The 26,711-nt window shown below is 50.5% G+C and overlaps 13 protein-coding genes across 13 annotated transcripts; 4 read left to right on the top strand and 9 right to left on the bottom strand.

Moving 5' to 3' along the window:
* Positions 1–90: 90 nt before the first annotated feature.
* APUU_30563S (uncharacterized protein) lies at positions 91–1,362 on the bottom strand (the record flags this gene model as incomplete). Its single annotated transcript, XM_041701670.1, has 1 exon — positions 91–1,362. The coding sequence occupies one exon, from the start codon at positions 1,360–1,362 to the stop codon at positions 91–93; it is 1,272 nt and encodes a 423-aa protein (XP_041554532.1).
* A 206-nt stretch (positions 1,363–1,568) lies between these two features.
* On the top strand, positions 1,569–2,585 carry APUU_30562A (ATP-dependent Clp protease proteolytic subunit; the record flags this gene model as incomplete). Its single annotated transcript, XM_041701669.1, has 5 exons — positions 1,569–1,712; positions 1,769–1,787; positions 1,846–1,871; positions 1,936–2,077; positions 2,176–2,585. 5 exons carry the CDS (start codon positions 1,569–1,571, stop codon positions 2,583–2,585), a joined length of 741 nt encoding a protein of 246 aa, XP_041554531.1.
* Positions 2,586–2,978: 393 nt separating this feature from the next.
* On the bottom strand, positions 2,979–6,314 carry APUU_30561S (DEAD/DEAH box helicase; the record flags this gene model as incomplete). Its single annotated transcript, XM_041701668.1, has 1 exon — positions 2,979–6,314. The coding sequence occupies one exon, from the start codon at positions 6,312–6,314 to the stop codon at positions 2,979–2,981; it is 3,336 nt and encodes a 1,111-aa protein (XP_041554530.1).
* Positions 6,315–8,013: 1,699 nt separating this feature from the next.
* Positions 8,014–9,686, top strand: APUU_30560A (sugar porter family MFS transporter; the record flags this gene model as incomplete). The annotated part of the gene is made up of 3 exons (XM_041701667.1): positions 8,014–8,455; positions 8,513–8,904; positions 8,961–9,686. The coding sequence occupies 3 exons, from the start codon at positions 8,014–8,016 to the stop codon at positions 9,684–9,686; spliced, it is 1,560 nt and encodes a 519-aa protein (XP_041554529.1).
* Positions 9,687–10,405: 719 nt separating this feature from the next.
* VMA21 (vacuolar ATPase assembly integral membrane protein VMA21) lies at positions 10,406–10,963 on the top strand (the record flags this gene model as incomplete). The annotated part of the gene is made up of 3 exons (XM_041701666.1): positions 10,406–10,515; positions 10,643–10,728; positions 10,824–10,963. The coding sequence occupies 3 exons, from the start codon at positions 10,406–10,408 to the stop codon at positions 10,961–10,963; spliced, it is 336 nt and encodes a 111-aa protein (XP_041554528.1).
* Positions 10,964–11,240: 277 nt separating this feature from the next.
* Positions 11,241–11,858, bottom strand: APUU_30558S (putative cystathionine beta-synthase (beta-thionase); the record flags this gene model as incomplete). Its single annotated transcript, XM_041701665.1, has 2 exons — positions 11,241–11,672; positions 11,754–11,858. The coding sequence occupies 2 exons, from the start codon at positions 11,856–11,858 to the stop codon at positions 11,241–11,243; spliced, it is 537 nt and encodes a 178-aa protein (XP_041554527.1).
* A 734-nt stretch (positions 11,859–12,592) lies between these two features.
* On the bottom strand, positions 12,593–13,613 carry OXR1 (putative oxidative stress response protein Oxr1; the record flags this gene model as incomplete). Its single annotated transcript, XM_041701664.1, has 3 exons — positions 12,593–12,737; positions 12,820–12,980; positions 13,059–13,613. The coding sequence occupies 3 exons, from the start codon at positions 13,611–13,613 to the stop codon at positions 12,593–12,595; spliced, it is 861 nt and encodes a 286-aa protein (XP_041554526.1).
* Positions 13,614–14,255: 642 nt separating this feature from the next.
* On the bottom strand, positions 14,256–15,956 carry APUU_30556S (putative endosome-associated ubiquitin isopeptidase (AmsH); the record flags this gene model as incomplete). The annotated part of the gene is made up of 2 exons (XM_041701662.1): positions 14,256–15,752; positions 15,810–15,956. 2 exons carry the CDS (start codon positions 15,954–15,956, stop codon positions 14,256–14,258), a joined length of 1,644 nt encoding a protein of 547 aa, XP_041554525.1.
* Positions 15,957–16,390: 434 nt separating this feature from the next.
* On the top strand, positions 16,391–18,367 carry APUU_30555A (uncharacterized protein; the record flags this gene model as incomplete). The annotated part of the gene is made up of 2 exons (XM_041701661.1): positions 16,391–16,514; positions 16,572–18,367. The coding sequence occupies 2 exons, from the start codon at positions 16,391–16,393 to the stop codon at positions 18,365–18,367; spliced, it is 1,920 nt and encodes a 639-aa protein (XP_041554524.1).
* An 823-nt stretch (positions 18,368–19,190) lies between these two features.
* On the bottom strand, positions 19,191–20,357 carry APUU_30554S (protein kinase domain-containing protein; the record flags this gene model as incomplete). The annotated part of the gene is made up of 1 exon (XM_041701660.1): positions 19,191–20,357. One exon carries the CDS (start codon positions 20,355–20,357, stop codon positions 19,191–19,193), a length of 1,167 nt encoding a protein of 388 aa, XP_041554523.1.
* A 1,985-nt stretch (positions 20,358–22,342) lies between these two features.
* On the bottom strand, positions 22,343–22,984 carry APUU_30553S (SRPBCC domain-containing protein; the record flags this gene model as incomplete). The annotated part of the gene is made up of 1 exon (XM_041701659.1): positions 22,343–22,984. One exon carries the CDS (start codon positions 22,982–22,984, stop codon positions 22,343–22,345), a length of 642 nt encoding a protein of 213 aa, XP_041554522.1.
* A 366-nt stretch (positions 22,985–23,350) lies between these two features.
* APUU_30552S (uncharacterized protein) lies at positions 23,351–23,842 on the bottom strand (the record flags this gene model as incomplete). Its single annotated transcript, XM_041701658.1, has 1 exon — positions 23,351–23,842. One exon carries the CDS (start codon positions 23,840–23,842, stop codon positions 23,351–23,353), a length of 492 nt encoding a protein of 163 aa, XP_041554521.1.
* A 607-nt stretch (positions 23,843–24,449) lies between these two features.
* On the bottom strand, positions 24,450–26,597 carry APUU_30551S (uncharacterized protein; the record flags this gene model as incomplete). The annotated part of the gene is made up of 1 exon (XM_041701657.1): positions 24,450–26,597. One exon carries the CDS (start codon positions 26,595–26,597, stop codon positions 24,450–24,452), a length of 2,148 nt encoding a protein of 715 aa, XP_041554520.1.
* Positions 26,598–26,711: the final 114 nt, after the last annotated feature.

The following is a 26,711-nucleotide window of genomic DNA, read 5'->3' as shown; positions in this document are numbered from 1 at the left end:
ATGTGAATATTGGTAGATATAGAAATAGAGGATATGTTCGGTATACATATAAAAATACAGCGAGCATGCCAGAACTTGGAGCCTACAAATTCAACGTTTTGAAAGCGTTGGTCTGAGATACCCCTGAAGATGCCATAAACCCAGCACTGCATCAACAGTAAGCTTGTTAGATGGTCTGAGGAGCACCGCAGACTTCTGGAACCGTGGATGATAAGCTCGAATTTCCTCAGACTCGGCCTTGGAAAAGAGCCGTGAAAGATCGAAAACAGGAACTTTCCTATCTATCCCCGGGAGTGTGACGATCTCTGGTGCAACAGCCGCCTCGCCAGTATTGGGATCAATGTCATTGCCAGTGCCATCCCCAAAGACTAGAAAAACACCGCGCTCGATGCGCTCGAACGTCACCCCTCGGGCTGTCTCCTCCTTCGTTAATCCCTCCACAAGCGTTTCTCCCGAATGCGGGTACAGAGTATCAAAAGATACCCACACGTTATTCACATCTCGCTTCTTAAACCCGTCCGAGGCACTCTTTAACTGCCTCATCACTTCCTTACGCTTCATCCTCAGCACGAAATCGGGCATATCAAACCGCCAGGCCAGACGCGATTCACAGGCTGAAGTAAGGGGACCCAACGGAGATTTCCAACGGAGAGGGATCATGGGCAAAAAAGGCGAGTGCTTTGACTTGCGGCTGCGTATTACCGCGTTTGAGATTTTCTGGAGGACGGGTATGCGGTCGACCATGCGAAGTCTGAGGCTACGGCGAGCAGCCGCCTTTCCATTGCCCTTTTCAGCTGGGTCTGCCAAATACTCTTTTATGAGATTAACGGGAAGGATCCACAATCCTTTGCCTTCTTGTTTTATTTTTTCGATGGGAGTGTCGGGGCGCGATTTTGGGTCGAGGTTGGAGCCTGCCGCGGAGGCGGGCTGTTCTATCAACCCCCACTCTGTTAAGAAGGCCTTGGGCATTCGCATTCCTGTGGCGCTGCACATGCGGACTGGAGATGCGAGTGCCACGGCCCATGGGTTGTTGCTGAGATCGGAGTCAGAGGGGTCATCGCGTCCGGGCAGCCGTTTCTTGCGGTGACGGATAGCGCGGCCGGGATTGGGGTGTGTTATAAGGGGCGATTGAGGCAGAAGCTGGGACGGCGGAGTCGTAGAGCCAGCACTATTGGTGCCATTGCTGCGGGTTTTGCTGTGATTCCTGGTGGTTGCGTCGTGGTCGTCCTGGACACGGCCATTGCTAGAATGCACGCGACGGGACAAAAAGCCAGGATTGAATGAACCGGATGGAAGAAATAATTGGCGGAACACTCGAAGACGCCATTGAGCGTATGGCATACGGCTGTGAAGGTGCTCCATGGCGAAATGGAGGGGGTTGAAAGGAGAGCTGAGGAAATGCAGAGCGGAAACTGCGATTTTTAGTCTCCGCTCCGCAGTTCAAAGTTAACAGCTCCAACTCCAACTTTAACTCCAACACCGCGGAGCTTCATCCACCGACCCTATTCCTCCAACACCCTTTCTCCTTCCTCCTCTCTCATATCCACTCCTCGCTCTTCATAATCACCATGAATGTAAGTCGCTCATTACGGCGACTTGGTCTCCTGGCCTCCCGCGCTTCAGTGAGAAGCTTCTCAAGCTCCCTCCGAGTTCGGTCGTCCGCGCAACCTCCGCGGGGCTGGACCCCAACACCCTTCGTAACAGAGACAGTGGTAAGCATTTCTCTTCTCTTACGCGCAATTGAATAATAGATAGTAACGTTCTATAGGGAGGTGGCTGGCACACCTGTACGTGAATTCCTTCGATCAATTACACAAGCACTCTCTAACCACAGATATTATACAGACGACATCTTCTCTAGACTCCTCAAGGTACATACATGACACCTTTCTATACCCTCGCTCAACTTGGCGCTATATATTAATTTGAGAATAGGAACGGATTATCTGCCTAAATGGCGAGGTCGACGAATCCATGTCCGCGTCCATCGTCGCGCAGCTCCTCTTCCTCGAAGCCGATAACCCACAGAAACCGATCCACCTCTATATCAACTCCCCCGGGGGTTCTGTAACGGCCGGTATGTCTTTCCTTCTATAACAACCAACTAAGAGCACCGTGAAGGGTTAAATGCGCACGTACGGAGTAACTGAACTAATCTGATTTGATTCGTCTCAGGCCTCGCTATCTACGACACAATGACCTACATCGCTTCTCCCGTCTCCACAATCTGCGTCGGCCAAGCTGCCTCCATGGGTTCCCTGCTTCTATGTGGTGGAAACGCTGGTCAGCGCTACTGTCTTCCGCACTCGTCGATCATGATTCACCAGCCGTCTGGTGGATACTTCGGGCAAGCAACGGACATTGCGATTCATGCGAAGGAGATTCTGCGGGTGCGGCACCAGCTGAACCGGATCTATAAAATGCACTTAACGGGGAAGAAGGAGATGTCGATCGATGAGATTGAGAAGTTGATGGAACGGGATTACTTCATGGGGGCGCAGGAAGCGCTGGATTTGGGGATCGTGGATAAGATTCTGGATCGCAGGGTTCAGAACCCTACGAACGGGGAAGGGGACAAGGACTAAGAATAGACAGAGCCGAGAAATCTACTAAAGAGGAGGAAGGTCTTTATACCCGTGGCATGATCCTTTTTTATGATACTTCAAAATGTAATATTAGGTTAATGTCTCAATGCTCATGAGCCTGTGTCTAATAATGGGGCCCAAGTATAGTGGGAAACAAAAACCGAAAACGCCCCTAATATATCAAGAATCGCACCCCCAGGTTAGATCCAGTAGTAGGACCAGTGTACTTATGTGCAACGAATGCATCCCATCCAACAAGACAAACCATCCCCAATTAACTAGCTGCAAGTGCAATACACCACAAAATGAAATGCAATGACTAGATCCCACCGCTAATAAACAAGTAATCTAGATCAAAATCAAACTCGGAAAAGGAATAAATGAGGTAGATGATCAGGATGTTCCCTCCTTCTGCGAGATATCCGCAAGAACCATCTCCTCGACGGCCTTCATACCGGCTTCTTCGGATTTCTTGGAATCGGCACCCTCCTCCCCGGCAACGGCTTGGTCGAGAGCCAACTTTGTCTGGCCGAGCGCATAAATTTGTTCTTCGATTGTGCCCTTGGTCACCATGCGAATGACCTCGACCTCACGAGTTTGACCAACTCGGTGGGCGCGGTTTTCAGCCTGGACATCCTCCTGTGGGTTGAAGCTGGAGTCGAAGATGATGACTTTGTTTGCGCACGCAAGGTTGATTCCAGCACCACCAGCCTTGGTAGAAAGGAGGAATACTGGGATGTCGGTTCTTTCATGGAAGGCATCCATGATAGATTGACGATCTTCGACGCTTGTTGTTCCGTCAAGTCGGACGAACTCCAGATGCTGGTTCTCCAGTACATCTTCAAGAATGTCCATGACCATTCGAAATTGCGAGAAAACGAGGGCGCGGTCTCCATTTTCCTTGAATCGCCGGAGCAGCTCGCACAGTTTGTCGACTTTGCCGGAATCCATCCACTCGTTGTTCTTAAGAGCAAACTTTCCGATTGACTTGGGGTTATCCAAGCATAATTGGTGGCATTCGAAATCGCTGTAATTCTGCAATTCCTCGAAGATAGTGTTTGGATCGGATAGCGCCCATTTTTCCTCTTGCAGACAGGCCTTGGACATGCGCATAAGGATCTTATCATCGTAATGTCTTCGGCGCAAGAGTGGATGGATGGCTGCTTGGCGAAGCTTCATCAAAATGTTCGCCGACCTGTTACCTGTCTTCTTCCCGGCCGCCCTGTCTTCTAAGAGTTGCTTAACCTCGTTTTGTTCATTTTCATAAATGCCTCGCTGAGCAGCGTTCATCTCGCAATATTCAACGTGGGAGGTTTTCGTAGGCAAATCGATGACTTGGTGCTTCTTTCGCCGAAGAACGAAGGGCTTGAGCATCGACTTTGCCCTTTCAATCCTTTGCGCAGAAAGGAGTGCTGAATGTGATTCGTCAACGGTCTTTGCTTTATTCGAAAATATGTACTGGAGATCGTCCTTGCGATCCTGGAAAACTTGAGGGAGAATAAATCCGAGTAAAGAAGCAAGTTCCTGGAGGTTGTTTTGAAGCGGCGTACCCGTCAAAAGAAGCCTAAAACGAGCGCGGATCCTGATCAACTTCTCATATAAGACCGAAGTGCTGCTCTTGAGCATGTGGCCTTCATCAAAAACGCAAGCGCAGAAATCCATATTGCGGAGGAAATGTGCGTCAACTTTGCCTTTTGCGATCGTATAGGTCGTAATGACAACATTGATTTCGTCCCTGTTATCCTCGATTTGTTCACGAATTTGGGCACGTACATTTTGGTCGGCGTAGTACGGCATCACCGAAAGTGTCGGACAGAACTTTTGGAATTCTCGAAGCCAGTTTTCAATGGTTGAAGACGGCACAACGACAAGATGTGGGCCCTTTATGCCCTTCTCATATAGATGAGCTAGAAACGCTATCACTTGGCAGGTCTTTCCGAGACCCATGTCATCTGCCAAAATGCAGCTGAGCTCCTTCTCGAACAGCAATGACAGCCAATTGATACCGACGATCTGATAGTTCTTCATTTTAAGATCCTCAGCCATAATCCCAGGCTGTGAGATAAAACGAGCTTTCCGAGATCGAGATCCTGGTCCGTCACTGTCCTCGTCAGATCGTTGACTAGCGGGTGTTCCAATTCCAGAGTCATGCGAGCCTGAGGGTTCCATTGAGACAAGCTCAAGCTCCCCCTCGCGCTTGCCGAACATGTCAACTCCCCATTTCTTCATCTCTGTCGCAATTGGTTTACCTAGCGTTTCGCATTGAGCGACCAATGAATCCACAGCTTCGTATCCAACCCACATGTCAAGGCATTTGTCAACTATACGATCACCAACCGGCTTAGGTGCCTTGCGTTTCCTGCCTGTCTTGGTGGTTGTTTCTTCTGTAGGCGGAGCCGGGATGACGCGAACTTCTTCCAGAGAAGAAAATGGTCGCTTCGTTATGATGTATTCAGCGAGGTCCTCGTTTATCGCGGCCAGATCAGCAAGGCTTGGGACGTCGCATTTGTTGAAGAAACCAAGAATTTTCGTCTCTAGACCTCCGCCCTCTTGAGCATCAAATGCGGAGTCGGAGTCGTCAGAAATGACCAGAGGCGCCTCAGGAGACTCGGATCGTGCGGGCGATGGACGCCTGCGTCCTTGCACTAGTCGACCGAAGCTCTTCTTAGCTGGTTTTTCGTCCTGGGTGGGACTTAACGGCACTGGCGACTCTCGAGATTTCGGTCCTCGAATCAACCGCTTTCGCGGCTTTGCCTCCTCCTCTACTTGTTGAGAAGGCTTCTGCGGCGGGCCCTTTGGGAGATTCATCGCCGTCCATTTGTCCTGAATCCTTCCCCGGGCTTTGATGTTTTGTTTTGCAGGAGCTATGGGCGACGTTTTCTTATTCATACTTAGTTCATCCTCTGATGAGATAGCATGTCCGTCTTGATCCTCGATGCTGGCCAAATAATCCATCGCATCTTCAAACCTCCCTTTCTTCTCCAGGAGGGCCTGCACACAATCATATACTGACTTTTGCGGCAGAACCTTTAACATCCTCTCTACCTTCACCTGCATTTGATAGTCATCAATATCCTGCAATGACAGTGATTGCGAGCCCACTGGCTGGGCGCGCGAAGGGCCATCTTGACGAGCTCTCTTCATGGCAACCCCCTTCGGGGTAGGGTCCATCTCTGCAGCGGATCTCTTGGCATTCGAAGGGTCGTAAACAGCGGACGAGGTGATCTCTTTGAATCGATCGATTGGTGTTGCCTTTTCCGGGCTCTTTGATGATTTGGTAAACATAGCTGGTTTGATGTCCGTACTCATCAAGGCGTCGTCATCGGAAGAGCCTCCCCGGTAAGTCGGACCGTCATCGTCCAAATCAATGACTGGCGCGCGCTTTGCGGGAGGACAAAATTGAGTGCCGTTGGGAGCCATGAGATTGGAAAGACGACCGGGGCCGGCTGGCGAAGGGCGCGAAGGAGATGAGGGGGGCTTCAAAGGGGAAGAAGCTGCAACTTGGACAACACTCTTGCCGGAATAAGGAACATCGACAATCTGCGTGGGCTGTGTAAATCGTTGTGTTGTGGGTGTCAACGATTGTGTTGCAAGCATGTGTTGGGGAGGGTTCGCAGGGAGGGTGGCGATCGTCTCATAATCTCCATCTTCGTCGGCCATATTGGCAGGAGGCGTGCTATGGACGATTTTTTTGTTGCTGACGGGGGTGTCAGGGACCGTGTCTTCCATGGTGGGCAGCCAAAGAGTGAAAGAAAGCTGAAGGGTGCCCAAGATGGGTTGTCTACCTGTTTCCACCTCCAGGTCGTTCGGGGGAAAGAAAAGAGAGCAGTCCAGTTCGGATTCTCCAAGGCGACTTTTTTCTGCCTCTCCGCAAAATCGCGCTGGACGCGCCCGTCACGTGATACCGCGAATCAATTAAGACCAACTAGGAAGGCAGTCATTGTACAAGGTGAATCCTGCCGATGCTGCGTTTGTTTGCACTTTCTGTGTAAACTTATCATTTATTGAGACTTAAATGACAACTTGGTGGCTTACTTGACCCGTTGACGTTGACAGCGTGGTGTTTGAGAATGTAGGCGGTGGATATCATACCCAGCAAGGATGCCGATGACATTGTTGCGACTCAGCTGCACAAAAACAGATATAAGAGTGAGAAATAGTAGACATAATTCTCAAGGAGTTTTGTCTCAGTTAAGATGGAGAATACTGAGAGTGATAATTGAGTTGTGTATACGGTGTAGAATGGCAAACTGGGAACCCTAACAGGAACAATACAGTCTGACACCTAAGGCAGCGACATTACTAACGCACCTTCTTAACAACTGAGGTTCAACTGACGATTCATCTCTACGCTCTGCTTCTGCCTTCTCTGTCGTCGCTCGGGTGGTAACATGATGCTGGGCTTCTCTGGATTGGCAAAACACCGCAATACCAATGGCTGACGCCAACTGCAATGACAGATCCCCTTTACGAGAATCAGCTTTCGAGTGAGCAGCCGGCAAGAGCAGTCTCAAACCCATCGGTTTTTTTGCCGACTATGTGATCTGCTTGGGCCTCTCAAATGAAACCCGGAAGTGCTTACTCTTAGCCCAATGACTAATTAACCATAGCTTTTGGAATTGATGTGGCGTTCTTGCACGGGAAGGATTCTATTTAACCGTGGCATGATGACTTTTTAAAGTATGGGAAAGACATTCTGCACGCGAGAATTCTCACTACGATGCCTACATTTGATGATATGTCAGACCTGTTTGGATACGCGATCTTTGGCCTCGAGTGAGACCCACGATCGCCTACAAAATACGGAGTACATCGACAACACTCTTCGTGGAGCCGATATTAGGAGGTGCAGAGGCCAGCAGACAAATAGGCCGATTCGCCGAGGCCAATGCCCCCTCGAATGAACGCTTGGGCTGTCGTCTGACACTCAAATATCCAGTGGGCGGAGGAGTTCTGGCCAACAAAAGAAGGGAACAGAACGATTGATGGAAATGTTGTGGATCGCAGACCCTTGCACCCTCAGCCTTGGCCATCTTGGGGATCTTGGCTGGGAACAGCGCCGGGGGCGGGGATGCTGGATACAGTCACGAACTGGATTCCTTCCTCTTGGCCTCCCACCCTCTTGGTTTGTTTAGGCTAAGGCGAGCTTCGCAACTCCTGGAAATGGGCAAAACCCCGGCGGCACAACGCTGGGATCTGCCTAAAGAGAAGCGGTTGGTCGTCCGATATCTCTTCTTGACAACCAAATCACAAGTGAAATGACTGTTGGTGCTGAAACAAAGCCCCCGGTCCATACTCTGGCTCTCAACTATTATTATTAAATAGTTGTGGAACTGCCCATTTCCTCTGCTCCCTCTGCTTTTATCTCCACTGATTGTGTTCCTGAGAACTTAGTACTGGGGCCAAGCGCAGATTGACCAGCGGCACCATGAAGTTCCCTAAGATCTACAACACGTACTTTGTGGCGTTTATCGCCACCGTTGGTGGAATGTTGTTCGGGTTTGATATTTCCTCCATGTCCGCAATCATCGGTACGGATCAGTACAAAGAATATTTTGATAACCCGGCTGGTCTCCGCCAGGGTGCTATCGGCTCTTCCCTCGCTGCGGGATCGGTGGTGGGCTCCGCCATGGCAGGGTTTGTCTCTGACAAGATAGGTCGCCGCGATTCAATTGCGTTTGCTTGTGTTTGGTGGCTTGCTGGGACCGCTATCCAAACGGCAACAAATGGCTTTGGGTCATTGATTGCTGGGCGCGTCTTGAACGGAGTTTGCGTTGGAATTACTAGCTCGCAAGTACCTGTCTACCTTGCAGAGATCGCCAGGAAGGAGAAGCGTGGGCAGCTCATTGTCATCCAACAATTGGCAATCGGTAAGTTCTAACATCATGGCCATCCGATTTCTCGTTCATCCGACTAATCTGCCTCAGAATGGGGTATTTTGATCATGTATTTTGTAGGATATGGCTGCCACTACATCGATGGAGACGCCTCTTTCCGGACTGCCTGGGGAATTCAATTCGTCCCTTGTGTCTTCCTTATCATTGGCTTGCCATTTCTTCCGCGCTCTCCTAGATGGCTTGCCAAGGTCAACCGTACCGAGGAGGCTATCGAGACCCTCGCCAATATCCAGGCTGGTGGTAACCGTGACGACCCGCTTGTCGTTGCCGAATGGGAGGAAATCACGACCGTACTTCAGGCGGAGCGCGATGCCTATCCCGGCTGGCGCAAATTCGTGTACAACGGCATGTGGAAGCGAACCCTCGCTGGCTTTACAGTGCAAATGTGGCAGCAAAATTCGGGAGCTAACGTGATGACCTATGTAAGCCATGACCTTTGATATATCAAGACTTGTATCTTTGAACTAACCTGAAACAGTATGTTGTGTATATCTTTATGATGGCAAACTTGACGGGCAACATCAACCTTATTTCCTCCGGCATCCAGTACGCACTTTTCATTATCTTCACAACTTTCATTTTCTTCTACATTGATAAGACCGGTCGCCGGCCACTCCTTATATACGGCGCCCTTCTCATGGGGGCTTGCCATTTTGTCGTCGCCGGTATTCTTTCATCTGGCGAATACGTTCCTGGGGGCGTTGACGGCGACGAAAATGTGTTGATACGAGTGGTGGGATCAAAATCCCATACTGTCATCGCATTTTCGTATTTGCTTATTATTATCTACGCATTGACCTTAGCACCCGTGTGCTGGGTCTACGCAGCAGAGGTCTGGTCTCTTGAAACCCGTGCCAATGGTATGGGTATCGCGGCGATTGGCAACTGGCTCTTCAACTTCGCCCTGGGCCTATATATCCCGCCCGGATTCCAGAATGTGACGTGGAAAATGTTTCTGATATTCGGCGTCATGTGTATCCTCGCTGCCGTACATTTCTTCTTTACATACCCTGAGACCTGCGGAAAGACGCTTGAAGAGATTGAAGAGATGTTCGCACCGGGAGGACCGAAGCCCTGGCACACCAAGCCCGGCGACTCTAAGCTTGATGCACACGTTGAAGAGGTCCGCGCACACAATAAGCACATCAACTTCGACACTATGGAAATCAGATCTGGCGCTGACGTGGCTGACAATACTGCTTGAATGGGGTGCCCCGGGAGAACTATATGTCACGTGGTATGTTTTGCCCTGGATAGTCATAAAGGCAGGCAGCGGCGCAGATGACTGGAAGTCAGGTTCAAAGTTTCATTAGTATTGACTGACTGTACTCAATTTATCTATGTCGGAGACAAGAAAAACCTAAGATGAAGCGTCCGAAAGATGGCCATGGCTAAATTAATAACGAAATAGTGTATGGGTTTGGGGATAGAGCCTCCGCCGACTTTTTACGAACAATAATCGAACTATGTAGCATAAGAAAATATTCAGGTCCGAAGGAACTCTCATTGCTCCAGGTTTTGCTGGTAATGCTAAACCATACCTTCATTGGCAACTATAAGGACGACTCTGTCCTTATAGTTCCTGATAGTTCTTCACACAGAGAAACGGTAAATGAAGACATATTTGATGAAAAATTTTAGTGTCAGAACACACCCATGCCAATAACCTGGACAATCTACACTATATATTACTTTGATATGCAGATGAAGCTACAAACAGGACACCAGCCCTAGGAACCCAATCCGGCTAGCCCGCCAAGGCGCTCCATAATGATTTCATCCGCAGTTTCTCCACATTCCGCAACATGAACAACAACACCACTCGGTCTAGCTCTAAGTTATAGCTGCCTCATTCTTACTACAACACCAGCGGACACTTTGACACGGGCTGAGAACGGCTAGATTACAGTTGATACCTTAAATATGGCCTCCCGACGACCCGGAAAGTCCTACGCAGACGCTGCCGCCCCCGGCTCTACGCCGGGCGAGCAGCCCTCGGAGTTTGACTCTGATACTTCGCCTGCTGTTCCGATGTGAGTGGTCCATTGCTATACATCGGTGTCCACTTGCGCCATGGCTATACCGTTGCATACTGTCCCATTACACAATTATTCTATTTTGCTGTAAGTTCTGGAAACAAAGCTAATAAACTCCATTCAGGCACGTTATCTGGAAACTCGTCGGGTTTACCATAGCTATGATCACGACACCCGTGGGGATGTATTTTGTTTCTGTTAACTTTGGGGGTGAGTTTATCTTTCCTTCTCTTATTATCTTATTACCTACTTTCCATCCTTGTTCAACCTGAAATGGCTGCGCGAATGCTGATGTTACTGGAAAGCGAGCACGACTGTTTCTGGGATTATTGCAGCCGTCATGGCTAATGTTATCTTGTTTCTGTATATCTATGTTGCATGGCAGGAGGACAAGGAGGAACGAGAAGCCGAGGCAGCGAAGAAGAAAGGGAAGAAGGCTGAATAGGCGGTTTGGGTGTATTGCATGTGTACGTGAAGCATTAAAGTGTTATGATAATTGCGCTTTATATGGTATGTATGTCCAGTTATGAAGATCAAGATATGCGATTGGTATCCATACAGCAAGCATTCCGAATGTTATAGCTCCAGCGATCCGTTAGCTGGGCCCAACTAAGTATTATGTCCAGTCTATGTTGAATAACTGCGCCTGGGAAAATGCATCGCGACTTCAGCACATAACGGAGAACTAAGGAAAAAAAGAACTGCCAGCCAACCGCGAAAGACTATGGCCGTCTCCTGACAAACTCCTCCAAATCAGCCTTGGTGGCAACTCCCAGCACAAACTTGCGCTCCACATCCGTGACGACCGCAAAATCCTGTTTCTCTCGCTTCTCCCCATTCGCACCGGTATCACTTTCAAAGAACCGCTGCAACTCCTCCAGCGGCGTCTCCATGGTGATAACCTCGTACGTGCCGCGTTTCCGGTTAAAGCGCTGCATCGCAGCCGCAACAGTATCCGATTCCTTGACCGTCCCCGCTGCCAGGAGCTCCTTCAGTCGCGGAATGCTAAGGTATCCGAGGAGGGAGCGGTGCGTGGACGAGGTAACAGTGAGGTGTGTGTAGTCGCGTTCGAATGCTGCGAGGAGCGCCGCTGATATAGGGGTACTGGGGGAGACGGAGAGCGCTGGAGGTGGATCTAAGTCTTCAACTGTGGCCTTGTTGCGGCGTTAGTGCTAAGACGAACGGATTGGATCTTCCCGCTGGAGACACCGGAAGGGATTGGGCGAGTGACTCACTCCACGATATTTGTTGGCCCATGATGATTCGGGAATCGCGTGCGCTGTGTTTGCGTCGAGCTTCTCGCGGACGAAGGCTTCGCTGGCGTTCATGTAGGAGGCCATTCTGGCGGGGCTGAGAGAGGGGTAGAGAGAGAGCGACGGAAAGTTGAATTAGCGAGGAGAAGGATGGTGGTTTCGCGGAAAATTGGAATTTCGGGAATGTAGATAAATCTGGTTATATTGCTGAGGCGCTATATGCCGCGTCGGAGAGGCTGGTAGTTATGCGCAGGTTGTTGAAATTGAGCGGATGAAATTGTCAACCAAAGGTCGAGGCTGTTGCAGTGACACCGACCCACTCACTTTTGTAGATACGGGTCACATGTCTAGACGTCATCCTGCGACAAACACACCACGAGCGGTGCTTATTTTTGTGCTCTATACTTTTGATAAACATAGACGAGTTTTATTTGCTTTTACTACTTGACATCAAGTCAACAATGAAAGGGCCGTCTACCTTTCCTTGCTGGATAGAACTTGATAAAAACAGACAACTTATTGCCCTGGCACTACCGGTAAAGGACAATTGGCTGGTAAATGATTTACTCACAACCGATATCGTATTCTGACTATCCTCCAAGTAGTAACTATTTTACCAACCAATATACAAAGTCCGCATCGAGAACAGAGACATGACGGAGACCAGCCGTTTCATGCCCGGGTATTTTATTATATGCTAGTATATGTGCCAGATTGCAGCTTTCTGTTCCCTTCAATCCATAGATATGATTCTAAACACCGGCGGGGAGAGCCGAGGAGTAGAGGCGGAAAGATGATCCAAGAGTTCCAAGTAAGTTGAGTTATGACCCAACATACCAAACCTCGACGCCCAGGACATCGAATTTGACACCCTCATCAGAGAGTGGTTCATTCCCAAATGTCTGGCACGAGGCGCTGACACCTTTTTCGAGAATGGAGTCCAGCCAAAGGCCGTAGTGTCCGTCCCTGAAGGTAGCAAGTATTAGTTCTGGACTATCATTGCTATTGTGGGGCTGCTGGGGTTAAAAAGGGGAAGGAGAGAACGCACCCTCCACCTAGACTGAGAAATCCTGTTTCGCAAAACATCATGTAATCATTTACGCCGCTATAAGGGAACGCCTTGAAGCGGATTCTGTCGGGGGTTGTAGTTCCGCTATTTGTAGGGCGTGACTGTGCCAGGGCGTGCATATGCGGGGAAAGCGATTTCGACTGTGATTTTTCACCTCTTAGTGTCGTTGATCGACCGACGTTTGTTGTATCTGCGCTTGGTGGTGGGGGAAAGCCTGCCTTTTCAAGTGCGTCTTCGGAGTATACTCCACCATCTCCGTCGAAATTGAGTAGTGAGGGCGGCGGAGGGAGAACGCTGGCTCTCCATAGAAAACATTCGCCCGTGCCGAAATAATGTGCATCTGGGTGTGGGCAATCCGTCATGTAGGCGCCGAAAACTGTTGATGCTGAGGGGGACGCATCGCGGATGACGAGGACGTAGCCGGCCCTCGGGCTGCGAGATGAGACCTCACGGCAGTTGTCGTAGAGTGTCGAGAGGGAGGCGCCATCGCGATCGAGGCTATACGCCAGACGCCAGGTGTCAACTAGTTGAAGGCGAGGCGGGACGAGGAGACGGATTTCTTCAGCGAGGGCGCGTGAGAGGAGCTGGTTTTGGGGGGCGAGGGGGATTGGTGTGTTTTCTTCGTTTGCGAGAAGCGTTAAAGGAGTCAAAGGCGGAGGTTGAAAGGGGGAGACCGTGCGGACGGGCGTGAAGACTGGATACTGGGAGGTGGAGGAGATGGAGGAGGATGAAGAGGAGGGATCGGGGTTGTTGCGACGCAGACGAGACATCATATTGCCGTTGTTGCTGGTTGGGGGGTCGGTTAGACGACGGTAGAGGCCAGATACTACGTGGGTAACGGGGTATGAGAAGTAGGAGGCAGCAGATTGATGGGAGTGAGCGTCGTTCGAGCTCCTGTTGTCTTTTGATTCGGGGTGAGGAGGGTCGGTACCCGGTGACGAGGTTGAGGTGGCGGGGGTGGGAGTAGAGGAGGATAAATCACCTTGGGAGGCAGACGACATCGAGAGCTCCTTTTCTTCAGGAATTGAATTTCAATTGGTGGGGAGATCGGCCCTGAGATCCAGACCGGAGACGAATGAGGCCAAAGTGGACGGAGTCGAGAGACTGGGAATTCGGGAGAGACGGAGGTGGAGTTGAGGCTGGCCGTTGGGGTTTGGTTCGGCGGGGTTGAAGCTCCTGTCCGTCTTGTAAGGCTAACCAGTAACCAACGGCCGTTGATGCCACGCCTACCTTACTTGGGTAAATAGCTTATGTACTACGTAGCTTACTCGACATGGCTTCTTTCTTAAATTGTTTTTTTATTTTTCTAAACCATCCCTAAAGTTATCGAGGATCACCTAGACTCGGTGCTTGCACATGGGGAATAAACACTAATAGGTATCGAAAATGCAAAGGATCATGAGCGTAAATCGTGATCATAGCTGGTTCACCCGCTGGTCGACCGTCTCAAACTCTAGCCCATTGGCCTCAAATACGTGTCCGGGGCGCAAGGCATCTGTGTAGAGGTTGGTCTCGGCGTGTGGATGAAACAACCCCGTCTGAGTACAACCCAGGACAGATTTGAGCCCCGGCGGGTCTGTCAAGCGGAAAACACCCCAGTTGGGGGTTTGACTCGGCGCACAAACAATCGCAATACTCTCCGGCAGCATAACCTGGTAGCCGCAATGCGTGTGTAGGTCCCGTGAGCTCATGAAGCAGGTTTGGGTGGGGTGCGTATGGATCCAGCCAAGCACCATTAGATCTTCAGAGTCGCAGTAGTCAAATATTGCGGACTCATTCACTGTCTCGCAGGTATCTGACGTGGATATTTGTTCAGGGATAAGGAGGCGAGAAATGAAAAGAGCGTTGGATATCAGTGTGCCACAAAGGATGCCACACGTTTCCAAGTTTTTGCGAGTGTTGGATGCAGCGAGAGAAAGGAAATGCGATCGTAGTTGCGGTGGGAGAAAGACAGTGCGGAGCGGAGTGCCGTTCTCAAGGTAAGCGGATGGTTTGAATGTGAAACTGGCGGGGTCTAAGCCCTTACGTTTATCATCCGGAGCCACTTTTGTAGGTACTGTTGGTGCAGCTTCTGACAAGATTTCCTGCGGTACTTTGTCTGGGCGAGGCGGTACTCCATCTAGATCGCTCGGTTGGATAATCTGGAAACCCTCTTTCGGAGGAAGTGCCGGCGGCGGTTTCGTGAGCTTGCGGGGTTCAGCGCGCGGCTTCTCTAACGCAGAAGGCAGGATATCAAGAGGTTTTTGTCGGGGAACAGTCGGGTATTTGTAGGTGGATGTAGACGAGATCTCAGTCAACGGCCGCGTTCCAGACTTGGCTTTCCGACCATCTGTCTGCGGTCGAGCTTCTAGGTTGAGACGCACTTCTTGGATGCGCCGGCTCAGATCGTCTGGCTCTTTGCCTTCATTTCGCTGCAGAGCTTCTTCCCAATCTCCCCATATGCCTGCGGCGCGTCGGCTCGACTCGTCCCCACCGCTCAGTTGGCGTATGGCGTTCCTGGCTGTTGCCCTTCGACTGATCTCAGTTCGTGCCAGTTTGACAGCCAGATCACTATCTTTCCCAGCTTCTAAAGGTTCAGTGACGCCCGAGAGGGCAGGGTCCGGAGGTTGTATCTGCTGACTTGATGCAGCGGGGCTCACTGCAGCGGACGACGACACGCGGGATTGCCGCTCACGCATCAATTGCGTATACCGCTCATACCGCTTGTTGATTCTCGGTTTCAGTTTTTCCAGTATCTCCAAATTCTCCTTGACCTCCTTTTCAGCAGTTACCAAAGTTTTCCGCTCTTCTCTCACATCCTTCCCGTCCTTCAAGTCTGGGTGGCCGGCCAAATGTACGAGCACCAATTGGGCATGTCGGAATAGGAGTAGGTACGCCTGTTCATCGTGTCCTTCGCGCAGGTAAATACGTGCCTACCATAACCAGTTAGCATTATAAAAAATGAAAAATAGAGTAAATGGGCCACAAACCTCGCGAACGAGCGTAGCAGCGGTCCTCAGCCAGTAACGCAGAGGAACCGAAGGGTTGAATTTGTAATCTTGAGCAAGACGAGTGATCTTCTCCACGCTCTGCGGAGCGGAGGCCCCAGTGTTCGGGGGCGAGGATAGAGATGCCATGACAGTATGGAGTCCGATTGGGGGAGCTTGAAGCCGGAAGCCAGGTTCAGACCGTGAGGCAGGCAGTCGCAGACTAAATATTGAGTCAGGCGAGAGGGGTGTTAGGCAGCAGACAGAGAGTAAGGTCACAGACGGCTAGACGGATCATAATCAAAGAGAGCTATTCCATCCGCAGAGGAATGGAATGATCAAGGAAAATCTCGAGCCATCGAAGAGGGGCGCGTGGGAAGGGGGTGATGGAGGAGGATGATGGTCGCAGGTCGGCGGGGCTCCGGAGGTTTTGGTCTCTTCCGCGTCGCAAAAAGCTCCCAAAGCTCAAGCTTCTTCCGCACTTGTCAACTACCCAAGCCGCGAAGCGCATTTGATGATGGAGTCTCGATCGAACTCAGTCTGATGCTGATCTGAATTCCCCCTCTACATCTTTGCCTTTCACTATGTCAATAATCCCTCGATGGGCGCCCGTCAAGCAGTTTCCCATCACCAAAAAGCTTCACGGAGTCCTTCCCAGGAGCAAGGCGGGGGGCAACAAACCGAATATTGTGAGTGAAGGTCTATGTGGTCAGTCTATCCTTTCCCCCTCTCTGTCTGTATTAGACTAACACCGATCATCCATAGACGATATCGTGGAGCGCCTCTCCCCGTTCCTCCGGCGAAAAGCTCCGGTCGATATCCTCGATCTATGGCCTGGGCCCGGCCTCTTGTCGTCCAAAATAAATGATCTTTTGAAACCGCGCAGACATGTCCTCATTGAGCCAGACCTTAAATTACACAAGTCCTTCCTCGAACCATTGTCCGAACGATGCCCAAGCTACAAACTAGCTTCGACGGACCTAACCGCTGTACGAGATTGGAAAACTGTGCTTACTGAACATTTCCCCGAACAAGGGCCACCGAGAAAGAAGTCCCAAGTGGCCCTACCAAAAAATAATACGCTCCTAGTCTTGGCCAATCCCCCGGGTCCCCGGAGCACGAAGGATCATTTCAGCGGCGCACGATGGATGTCAGTGTTTTTGGAGGAATGTATGCGGCAGGCTGGTCTTCATTCCTACGGGAGCGTACGACTACTGGCATCGTTGTCTTCACAGGATGTGTCAGCGGTCCTTCCACGCCACATCAGCGCCCGTGTTCGTCCGTCACTCTTAGCTGAGCAGGTCGCACTTCATACATTCGAGGTAGCATCCTTAGTGGATGACACAAGGGGCTCTTGGGGTTTTCAGAAGCAGTGGGATGTGTTGGTTGACGGCACGGCGCGCGTCGAGAAGAGGGCCTCGAACAAAAGAGTCATTGTCCCTAAAGGCAGAGCATACCCACCAATCGAACAGGCACCTGAGAGTCCACTACCCGATCGAAAGCAGACTCCTTACGCTCCGCGCGTCAAGACCCAACAGAACGAGAGATACGTCGAGGTTTTCGAAAATTTTAACAATGCCGACCCAGGACACGACGACTACGAGAAGCTCAAAAAGGGCTATCGACGCGCATGTACCCTGCTCCTGCAAGAAAATAGCCAGACCTACCAGCGCGCCAACCTTGTAGCTAAGCAAAACGAAATCGACGACCTTAACAAATCTATCTCGCGGCGCGCGGCAGACCCCAATACCAAACTATGGGCTCTGGAACGCACGGTGACGAGAATCGAAAATCTCCGCCAATCAATGAATGAAGAAATGTCCAAAACGCATTTTGATATCACTCGCGCACTTCCTCATCTCATGGATGATCGACGCGCCGCCTTTCACACAGGAGACTTCGACGACGCCCTTCTCCTCTTCGACCGCCGCCCCTTCCAACCTCTTATCATTCATCCCGACGAAATATACCCGCGCGAAGTCTACCGGACCTTCGCGTACTTCGAAGCAGACCCCAACCCGCCAGCAGTAGTGCGCCTGAACCGCCTGGACCACATCAAACGAGATGTCGCAACCCGGTTCTTCACAGCCTTCACCAACTCCCTACAAACAAACAACCTCCTCACCGTCCCAACCCTAATGGAGCTTTTCTTTCCAAACCACACGGCAAACTCCATCATCAAGGCTATCCCCAGCCTCGCCCAATACGCATCCAAACGCCCTAAGAAAGACTACGAGTCTCTCCCTACGACCCTGATTTCAGACTTTGACAAACACCCTGAAGACCTACAGTTACAAACGACCAAGCGCAAATCCACAACAGCATCGGCGAAATCAGCACAACCAAACCCGATATCCTCCTACCAGGAAAACCTCGACTATGATCTTAGCGACGTCCGTTGTCGCATCCTCTCCATCCCGACACTCTGGGATCTGTCCATAGAGTACGCGGACACAGGCTCGGACGCGTCTGCTGTGCAGCTGAGTCGGTTATTGGGGGGGTCGATGACAAGTGCACAAACCAGAGAGTTCCTCACTGATGGGACGAGGAAGAAATGGTGATTCTGTATTTTTACTATATATACCCCCCTTCTCTCATTTTATTGGATTCCGATATTTGCATTGTTTGCGTGGGTTTGTTGGTTGGTTTATTTTGGTGTTGGTTGGATTGGAAACGGAGTTCGGGTGATTGGAGGTCCGTGCGCCAAATCGCTGATGCATTCGGCATTGTGCTGTATAGAATGCACCATATAACTAGATACAGACAGATATTTATAGATAGACAGCTAGATTATGGGAATACCAAACATGGACTACTGCTTAGACTGTATTGTCCCTCTCCCTCTTTAATATTACTCAGTAGAGAGTAAGAAATTAAGCTGCTTTTGGTCTAGCTTGACAATACAACCCGGCTAAGGGCTTTACCAATAATTATATAGATCAAAGGATGGTAAACTACGTACTTGGTTACTACGATATAGGAAGTCAATGGTGGATGAAACATCTCATATTGAGGAGTACATGAAACCCGATTATAGGGTATATATATGGCACACCATATGATGGAAAAACAAGAATGCGCAGACATGAGCAAACATGAGCAAACAAACAGCGCAGTACAGAGCCTCGCAATCGTCAGTCTAAAAATAACAGTATAGAGGGTATCATCGAAATGGGATTTGAGAAGGGAAAATGCAATAGGAAAGAGTACATGGTGGGTCAGATAACATAAAAGAGACAGCAAGGTATACATGATAGTAGAGTACATATGCAAACCAAGATGCAAAAAGATATAGCACCATATGCGAAAACAAATTGTCCGTTAACCAAGAATAGGTAGGTGGTCGTGATCGTATATTTGTCGAAGGACGGCTCTGGCAGGCGGCTACGCCCCAACAGACTCAGCCAGTTTCAGCCACGCACTAGGGACTACCCTCTCAGCGGGGTCCTTAGCGATGGCAGGCTTGATGATATTCTCGACTGTTCCGTTCTTAGGGACGCGCGAGCCGTTGTTGCCGGACCGGGCGAAGTCGATGACGAGGTGACCGTCCTTTGCGCGCATCAGACGCTGGGGGCCATTGAAGCCGGAGTAGATGAGGAGATCGCCTGTTGCAGCAGCGAGGAGGGTGACGGCGAGGGAGAAGACGTCTGACGCCGGGGTGGGGATGGCATCTGGCGAGGATAGGTTGCGAAGAAGTTCCGGAGCCGTGAAGGGGGGTGTGACGGCTGAGAGAGCAGTGCCTGTTGGTTTTTTCGAGGCAGTGATTGAGTAGGAGGATGAGAAGTCGGCAAGTAGTGGTTCATACGGGAACTCTGCCGGGTCCATGTCGTTGTCGAGGGACGTACGCGGCTGGAGGAGGATGTTATGTGGCTTGATGTCGCCGTGCACGATTTGTGCGTTGGAATGGAGCCATGATAAACCGGTAATGAGCTTCTTGGCGAGGTCATACCACTGGGCTGGCCCTAGGACGGGATCAAGCATGGTTCTTGTGCTGAAGTTTTGGCGGGCGAGGAGTGCCTTGTCTTCAATATAGGTGGATAAAGATAGAGGAATTGCCGGCATGACGATGGAAGCAGAGTCCGTGATGTAGCCGTGGAATGGTACAATGTAATGCTCTGAGTCGGGTACAGAGCTGGCGCGAGTGAGGGTGACGGCTTCTGCGTGCAGAATATGCCGCGCATCTCCTCTGCCTGGCGTTTTGACAGCCACCAAGCGACCCGCCGGGGCGGGTGAGCCTGGGGGCGTAATTGGGCGAGTAGGGTTACTCGCACGAGGCGAGGCGAAGGCCTTGTAGACGACGCTCCAAGCACCGCTACCAAATGAGATGGGGCGACCTTTCTCGTCGCGCTGGTATTCCAGCTCATCAGAAAACTGCGGGGGACTCGAGTCCGCCACAGCATGCGACGTGGAGCTGCCTGCGCAAGCTTCCGAGGGGTTGCAGTCGTCTGAGGTCGGGGTTACTGGAGGCGTAAGGCCAAGCCCTGGCACGGTGGCAGTGCCATTCTGGGGCTTGGTGGAGATAGATAGTATCATGGGTGTATGAGTCGCCATGGCTCACGGTATAGCGCTAGATAAGCTGCTTTAAGGAGGGATAAGTCGTGTGCGGATGAAAAATATGTAGCAGAAGTATGGAATGAGAGGCGTATCGATAACACGATCAAGTCGAGACGATAGAAAATCTGGGTTTAATGAACGTGCTAGAGAATGAAGATAGATGGAGAAGGATGAAGGAGAGCAGAGCAGCAGCCTCTATTTGAACCGAGCCCGGTATGAGTCAAGAATACACTCTTGCTTGAACTCAGTGCTGGTGGCGAGACATCGAGTTCCGGAAGCGAAGCAAAGTTTAACGCTGTGGTCAGGAACGGGTGGCCGAGCCAGAGAAGCGACGGAGTTGGATTGATAGGCGTATGAGAAGCATGTTGAAGGGGGCTGGGTCTGCCAGGTCAATAACAGAACATTAGAGGCGAGGGAAGAGAAGAAATAAAAAAGAGCGAGGGCGCGCGAGAGAGATAAAGAAAAAAGGAAACGGCGCGCCAGAATAAAATGAGAGATCGACGGCGAGCTTAATTGCCATGGAGGAACCGTGGAACTCGCTTTGTGCCCTTACGTGTCGCACAGCAGCGCATCATGATCCCGCCGCTTAGTCCTACTGCTACGTCGGATTAGACACACCACAGTTACTTGACAGGCTCGTGGACGGCGTGGTTGCACTGTTGCAGTCATGTTGGATTGGCGCAAACCGCATGAAGTCCAAAATGTGGTGCCGTATCAAATACACTGGGATTACCGCGCTAGCCCCAATCCAGACCGGCTCAACAAATGCGGCAACCCGATATCTCTTTGTACCATCTGCACCCCAAACAGCTGTCGTTCGAGCCAATTTTAATATGGGCTAAATAAGTATCGCCCATAAGAAGCTAACTATCTTACACGAGATAGAAGCTTGGTGGTATTCACAAGAGTGACCAGAGTGAGATCCATCTGGTCCAAGCTTATCTACTAAGACGTACGTACTAAGTAATTATATGAACCTGGCCCTAGTTATAGTTCAGAGTCTCATTCATGTTATCAGTCCACAGTAGCCGTAGTCTCAATTTGCGGCGTCCATTAATATTACTGAGGCTTATCGCTCCAAACCGCAAAGACAGGAAAAACAAATTATGTACTAGAAAGACGGTCCATATACTCTAATTCAAATAGTGTAGTACCCCTTAGTATTCAGGTTCCAGGTTGTGAGTCTTTGAGAAAAAACAATGCTAAGTCAATTGAACAGCATAGTGTGGCTTCTTATCCGACAGTCGAGGAACAAAGGTCATACGTGGTAGCCATAAATAAGAGTTGATTTCGCATCATAATGGCCCGGTGGTCGAATGGTTTGGGTATAGCATTTGCCACACGCCTGCACAAAGTTTTTTTTTGGCACCTTATTTTATACACCTCAACAGGCCGTGAGTTCGAATCTGTTAATGCATCTATCTCCTGAGTCTCTCATTTCCGCGATCCTTTACTCTGCCAACAGTGTAACAATATATCATAATCCTATCTTGGCAGTAGTGGGTACTATTTGAGAAGTTATATTGTAAAAGTATAATAAGGGCAACGTAACTCCTTGTTTACTACAATAAAGCTGTTATTGAGAAGGCCACAGGGTCTCTGGATCAAATGCCATGCAACATAATCGCAGAACCAGGGTCTTTTACTCTCCTATACTTGGTCGAACATCCCGTCAAATGAAGCTGGAGTGCTCTAGGGCCAATCCTCGACCCACGTGGACCCGCTTATTTTACAGCTAGTGTTACTAGGAGTACGACGTTTCTTTTGACAGTTCGACTGGCCGAGACTTGGCGATCTTCGCTGCTCCAACGGCCCGCCGCCGTTGCTGATATTCTTCGCTTCCATGGCAATTCCAACTTCCCAAGCCACGTCCTGCACCGTGATATCATCCGGGTCCCAGCGGATCGGGAATAAGGCTGCCAAGACGACAAGAGCAGAATCACCCGATACGTATACGTATACTACTACAGTAAATACTCGATCTATTTCCCGACATTCCTCGCCTCACTCTCCACAAACCCCTTCAACCCCTCCTCCCAAGCCCTGAAATTCCCCCTCAACCGCCCCTCAAACATCCACTTCACTGCATAAGCAAGATACCCCACCTGGCTCTCCCAATTGCGCACCTCCGTCACCATCTTGCCATTTCCATCCTCAACCTCAGAAACCTCATGCACGCGCTCAGCAGTGAGAAGCGAGGAAACCAGCCCGCCGGCATCGGGATCACTCGCCCAGACAATCCTGCCCCCTTTACCTGCACTGCCAGTCTTTGTTGTTGTCGTCGTCGTTGGCGTTTCGATTTCAATAACCTGGAGAAATGTATCCTGTAACCCAGATGCATCAGGCTCCGGGGAGTCACTTTTCTCCGGGTACATGTTAACGTGGAAGGTGAATTTTGTCCCGTTTCTTAGGACCGCATCGTCGGTATTCGAGTCCTCCTCCGGCTGCTTGCGCACTGTCACCCGTGGCACGAACCGGTTCCACTTTGGGTAGGTTGATGTGTCTGTGAGTGCATTCCAGACATCTTGGATGGGCGCGTCGATGAGGATGGAGCTTTGGATGCGGAGGACGGCGGAGGAGGTGGGGATGTTGGGGGTGTCTGGGTGGTTGCCTGGGTTGGACATTGTTTGTTGTTGGGGATATCAGGGCGTAAGATTACGAGTTGGAGGCAAGGAGCGTAATGTGTTGCAGCTGTAGACAAGTTGACGGATGTATTAGAGCTGGGATGAGGTCAGGAGCTCCAACGCAAGGGACCTGGCTGTACCTCACGTGAACCCGTAAGCCCCCGCTCGGCGACAACATTCACAATTTATTCAACAATCAATATCAACTCAAAGTTGAATCAATAGACTTCACACTCGCTAGGGCTTGAGGAACTAATGTTGTGCAACTCAAACTCATGGTTTCCCCCAGCCTCCTGGGTCTATTAGTGTCTCAGGATAGTCCCAGGACTATCCCCTTATCTGGTAACACTCGGTCATTTTACGCCCCTACGGTTCCATTCCGACGGGCTCAAGTAGGGCAGAGATTCTGGTGACTCGACCGTTCATATCAAACTCGAAATGCAGATAGCGACTGTTGACCATGTACCGGTCGAAATCCAGCCCAACATGTTCCGGATCGCCTAGGAACGCTGAGACTTCGGCGCGGCTAGCAGTAGTGGACAGTCCATCTACCAGCGCCGCTGGTCGAGGATACAGCCCGTAGGTTTCATCCTGGCTGCCCGGTTGGGTCCGTACCATTATCATTTTTAGGATATCATCCTCAAAGACCAGTTCCGTGCCCGTTGGCTTGAAGCTGAAGTGCGTCGACTTCGAGCCATCGTCAAAGTCAAACTCCTCGACTTCCATCACAGGGCCTACTAGGACAATGGCTTCAAGGATTCGGCTGTCCCCCTGGCGGTACCCCAGCACGTCCAGCATCACCGCTATTTCACCAGTGACTGTAGGCATATCCCCTTCTTTCAATTCACGTCGGCACATCTTAAGGTTCTTGCGGAAATCGAGGGTCTTGTTGAAGAAGTATATAAATTAAAGATTTCAGCGATTCAGGGGTAAAGTATTGGAACTCTCTCCGCTTGATCGAAGCTGCTCTGGATACGAAGCAGAGCTATTCCCGCTAAGCCTATCTGGGCTGCTGAGATGGTAGTAACTATATCTATGGTGAACACTGTCAACACTCATCCTGCGGCCCCACGGGAGGCCAGATTCTGGCTTACTGCTATCATCTCAATGACAGAACATTTGCGCCTCCACTGCATCAGACCTTCAATTTCGAGACTCCCAGTGATGCCCTGTCTATCAGATCGCCATCTCGATCGGATGCGGATGTGCCCTAGCCGGGAGTAATCATCGTCGATGGCGCCAAAGCTCAGAATGCTTTATCCGACTCACTCGTTTCTTCACTTTGTGAATATGTATTTCGAAGTGAAGACATGCTTTGCTGACAATTTTCAATTTATAACCATCTATTCAAGTCTAACCGATCTGTCTATACTAATTCCCAGAAGAGCTCCGAGGAGCATCATATAACTAAAAATAATGTCCTTGACATCTCACATCACCCCACTGTCAATCCTAGCCCAATGGGCTATGATTTTGCCTTCTCAATACCCCCACAATTCCTTCGTGTCAAAACCGGCCTTTTCAGCTGCTCCCCAACCTTGATCTCGTCATTTTCTGAAGGAAGATCAAAACGGACTGATTTCGTTATATGTCCTTGACGCGACACTCTGCCGGATTGGGCGTCTTCCTGGGATTGTGTTGGGTCGCCCTTGATCCGACTGGTTACGGATGTCTTTTGGGTATTCGCTTTTGGGTTTGATCCTGGCGAAGGCTTTTGACTGTTTCGATTGGAAGGTGCGAGGGCACCACTGATATCGGGACTGTCCACACCTTTATCTTCACCCGCAGCAGTACCTGGTACATTTTTCTGAAACGGAGTCCTCGATTTCGAAGTGTCGCCCCTTTGAGTTCCCGAGTTTGTTCGACTCCTCGGCGGAGGAGCTGGCGGCGCAGGAGCTAAACGACCGGATCCGTGTCCACGAGGAGTTGTACCTCGGGAGGGTCTCGGGGCAAGATGTGGTGTCAGACGGTAATTACTCCGGCTTTGACTAGACTTGCTTGGTTGTGGAGTTGGTGTATCTCGCAAAACCGAGTCGCCTCCACAAGCATGAGAATCTGGTGCACTGTGAGATCCTTCTGAATCTTTCTGGTTTGATTCATCATGACCATAATCCTGTTGAGTCGGCGAATCATGTGGCTCTTGAGAATCATCGTTGTTTGAAGAATTTTGAGGGTTAGGAGGGTCCTGGGGGTCTTCGGGGTCTTTAGGGTCTCGTGGATTTCCCGCGTCGTTCGAAATTTGCGAGTCATTATCGTCCTCATCTGCAGAGTCCTGCTGTTTTTTAGAATCCTCAGAGACATTTCCATCATCATCTGGCTCATCTAATGGAGGTTTCAAATTCTGAGGATCGGGTACATCTGTCTCCTCATCATCATATTTCGAGCCAGGCGTGTCCGATGATATTCCAGTGCTTTCCAGAGTCTGCTGGTTTGACAAAGGGGACGGGGAATAATCAGACAGTAGCTGAGCGTTTGCGTGGTGGATGCCGAGAACTCGCTTTTTAGCAGCTTCCCTATCCTGTAATCCCCTGTGGTACGCGCCGGCTAACATAGAGTCCACTGTCTGTTGTAGACGAACCGAATCATAGCCACTCAGGGAGGGTACCCCAGCTATCCACAAATCCAGGTCCGAGGGATTGCCATCCGGATCTAGCATCCTGGCGGGGACTTCATCATCACTTTGCTCTGACGCTGGGCCGGATGGACCGCTGGCAGATGGAGGACATGGCAGACGTATGGGGCCACGGGGTCCTTGAGGTCCTTGAGGTCCTTGAGGCCCTTGAGGCCCTGGCAGACCTTGTTGGCTTTGGTGACTGTGCTGAGACTGCTGACCTTCTTCATCAGGCTCGCGGAGCTCAAATCCTGATGACTCGCGTTGTCGACGTAACCTTAACAATGCACTGGTAAGCGCCGCTGGCTCCACCGCAGTCGGGTTTGGCTGGAAAGGCCCTGTTACATTGGTATCAAGGGGTGGAAGCAGTGGGTCTTCTTCCCCAGCCTCATTCTCGTCGTGTTCCTCCAAATGCCCCTCATGCTCCTCCTCTGTAGGTACACCGTTGGTCAAAGGCGGCTGCGAAGTCAAGGTTGGCACGAGTCCCCACATAAACTGCACAACCCTTATAAGACACATGCCAACAATAGGACGTTGAAGAACTGAATGGAAAGGCGGTTGTTGCAGAAGAGGGCCAGGATACGCCGTGGGACTGGGGATAACTTTGTCGGACCCAGGTATATAAGAAAGGCCAGAAATTTTCTTATGGTTATCGACAGTCTGCGGGACAAGGGCCGCAATGTCGGCAGCACTGGGGGATTTGGTTGCCATCTGGTGATTGTGCGTTGCACAGATTGAAGATCCGGCGTCGTTACCGGACTCTGATGCACTTCTGTGAAGAGTGTTGTCAACGCTGTTTAGACAATATTGGCAAATAACATCGTACTCCCCTTCACGAGGTACGATGCTGGTGGTGGCTGGAATCATGAACATGTACAGGTTCGGGTCATTCCAGTCGAGGAAACCGATCTGGAGCCACGACGGCAGTTCGTCGAGAGGAATTAAGGGTACTTGTTTGGCGTCTGGTCGAACAATGTAGAACTTGGGAAATGGCTGCCACATGGGGCTAAATAAGCTGGAACGATAAACGAATGTGATATAAAACGAATGAAGTGGTGATTAGACTGAAATGATGCTGACAAGAAGGAATATGCAGGAGGAAATATCTAAGTCGCC

Source organism: Aspergillus puulaauensis, chromosome 3, assembly GCF_016861865.1.
Source record: "Aspergillus puulaauensis MK2 DNA, chromosome 3, nearly complete sequence".
Classification (NCBI taxonomy): domain Eukaryota; kingdom Fungi; phylum Ascomycota; class Eurotiomycetes; order Eurotiales; family Aspergillaceae; genus Aspergillus; species Aspergillus puulaauensis.
This window is presented reverse-complemented; position numbering and strand designations above follow the sequence as displayed.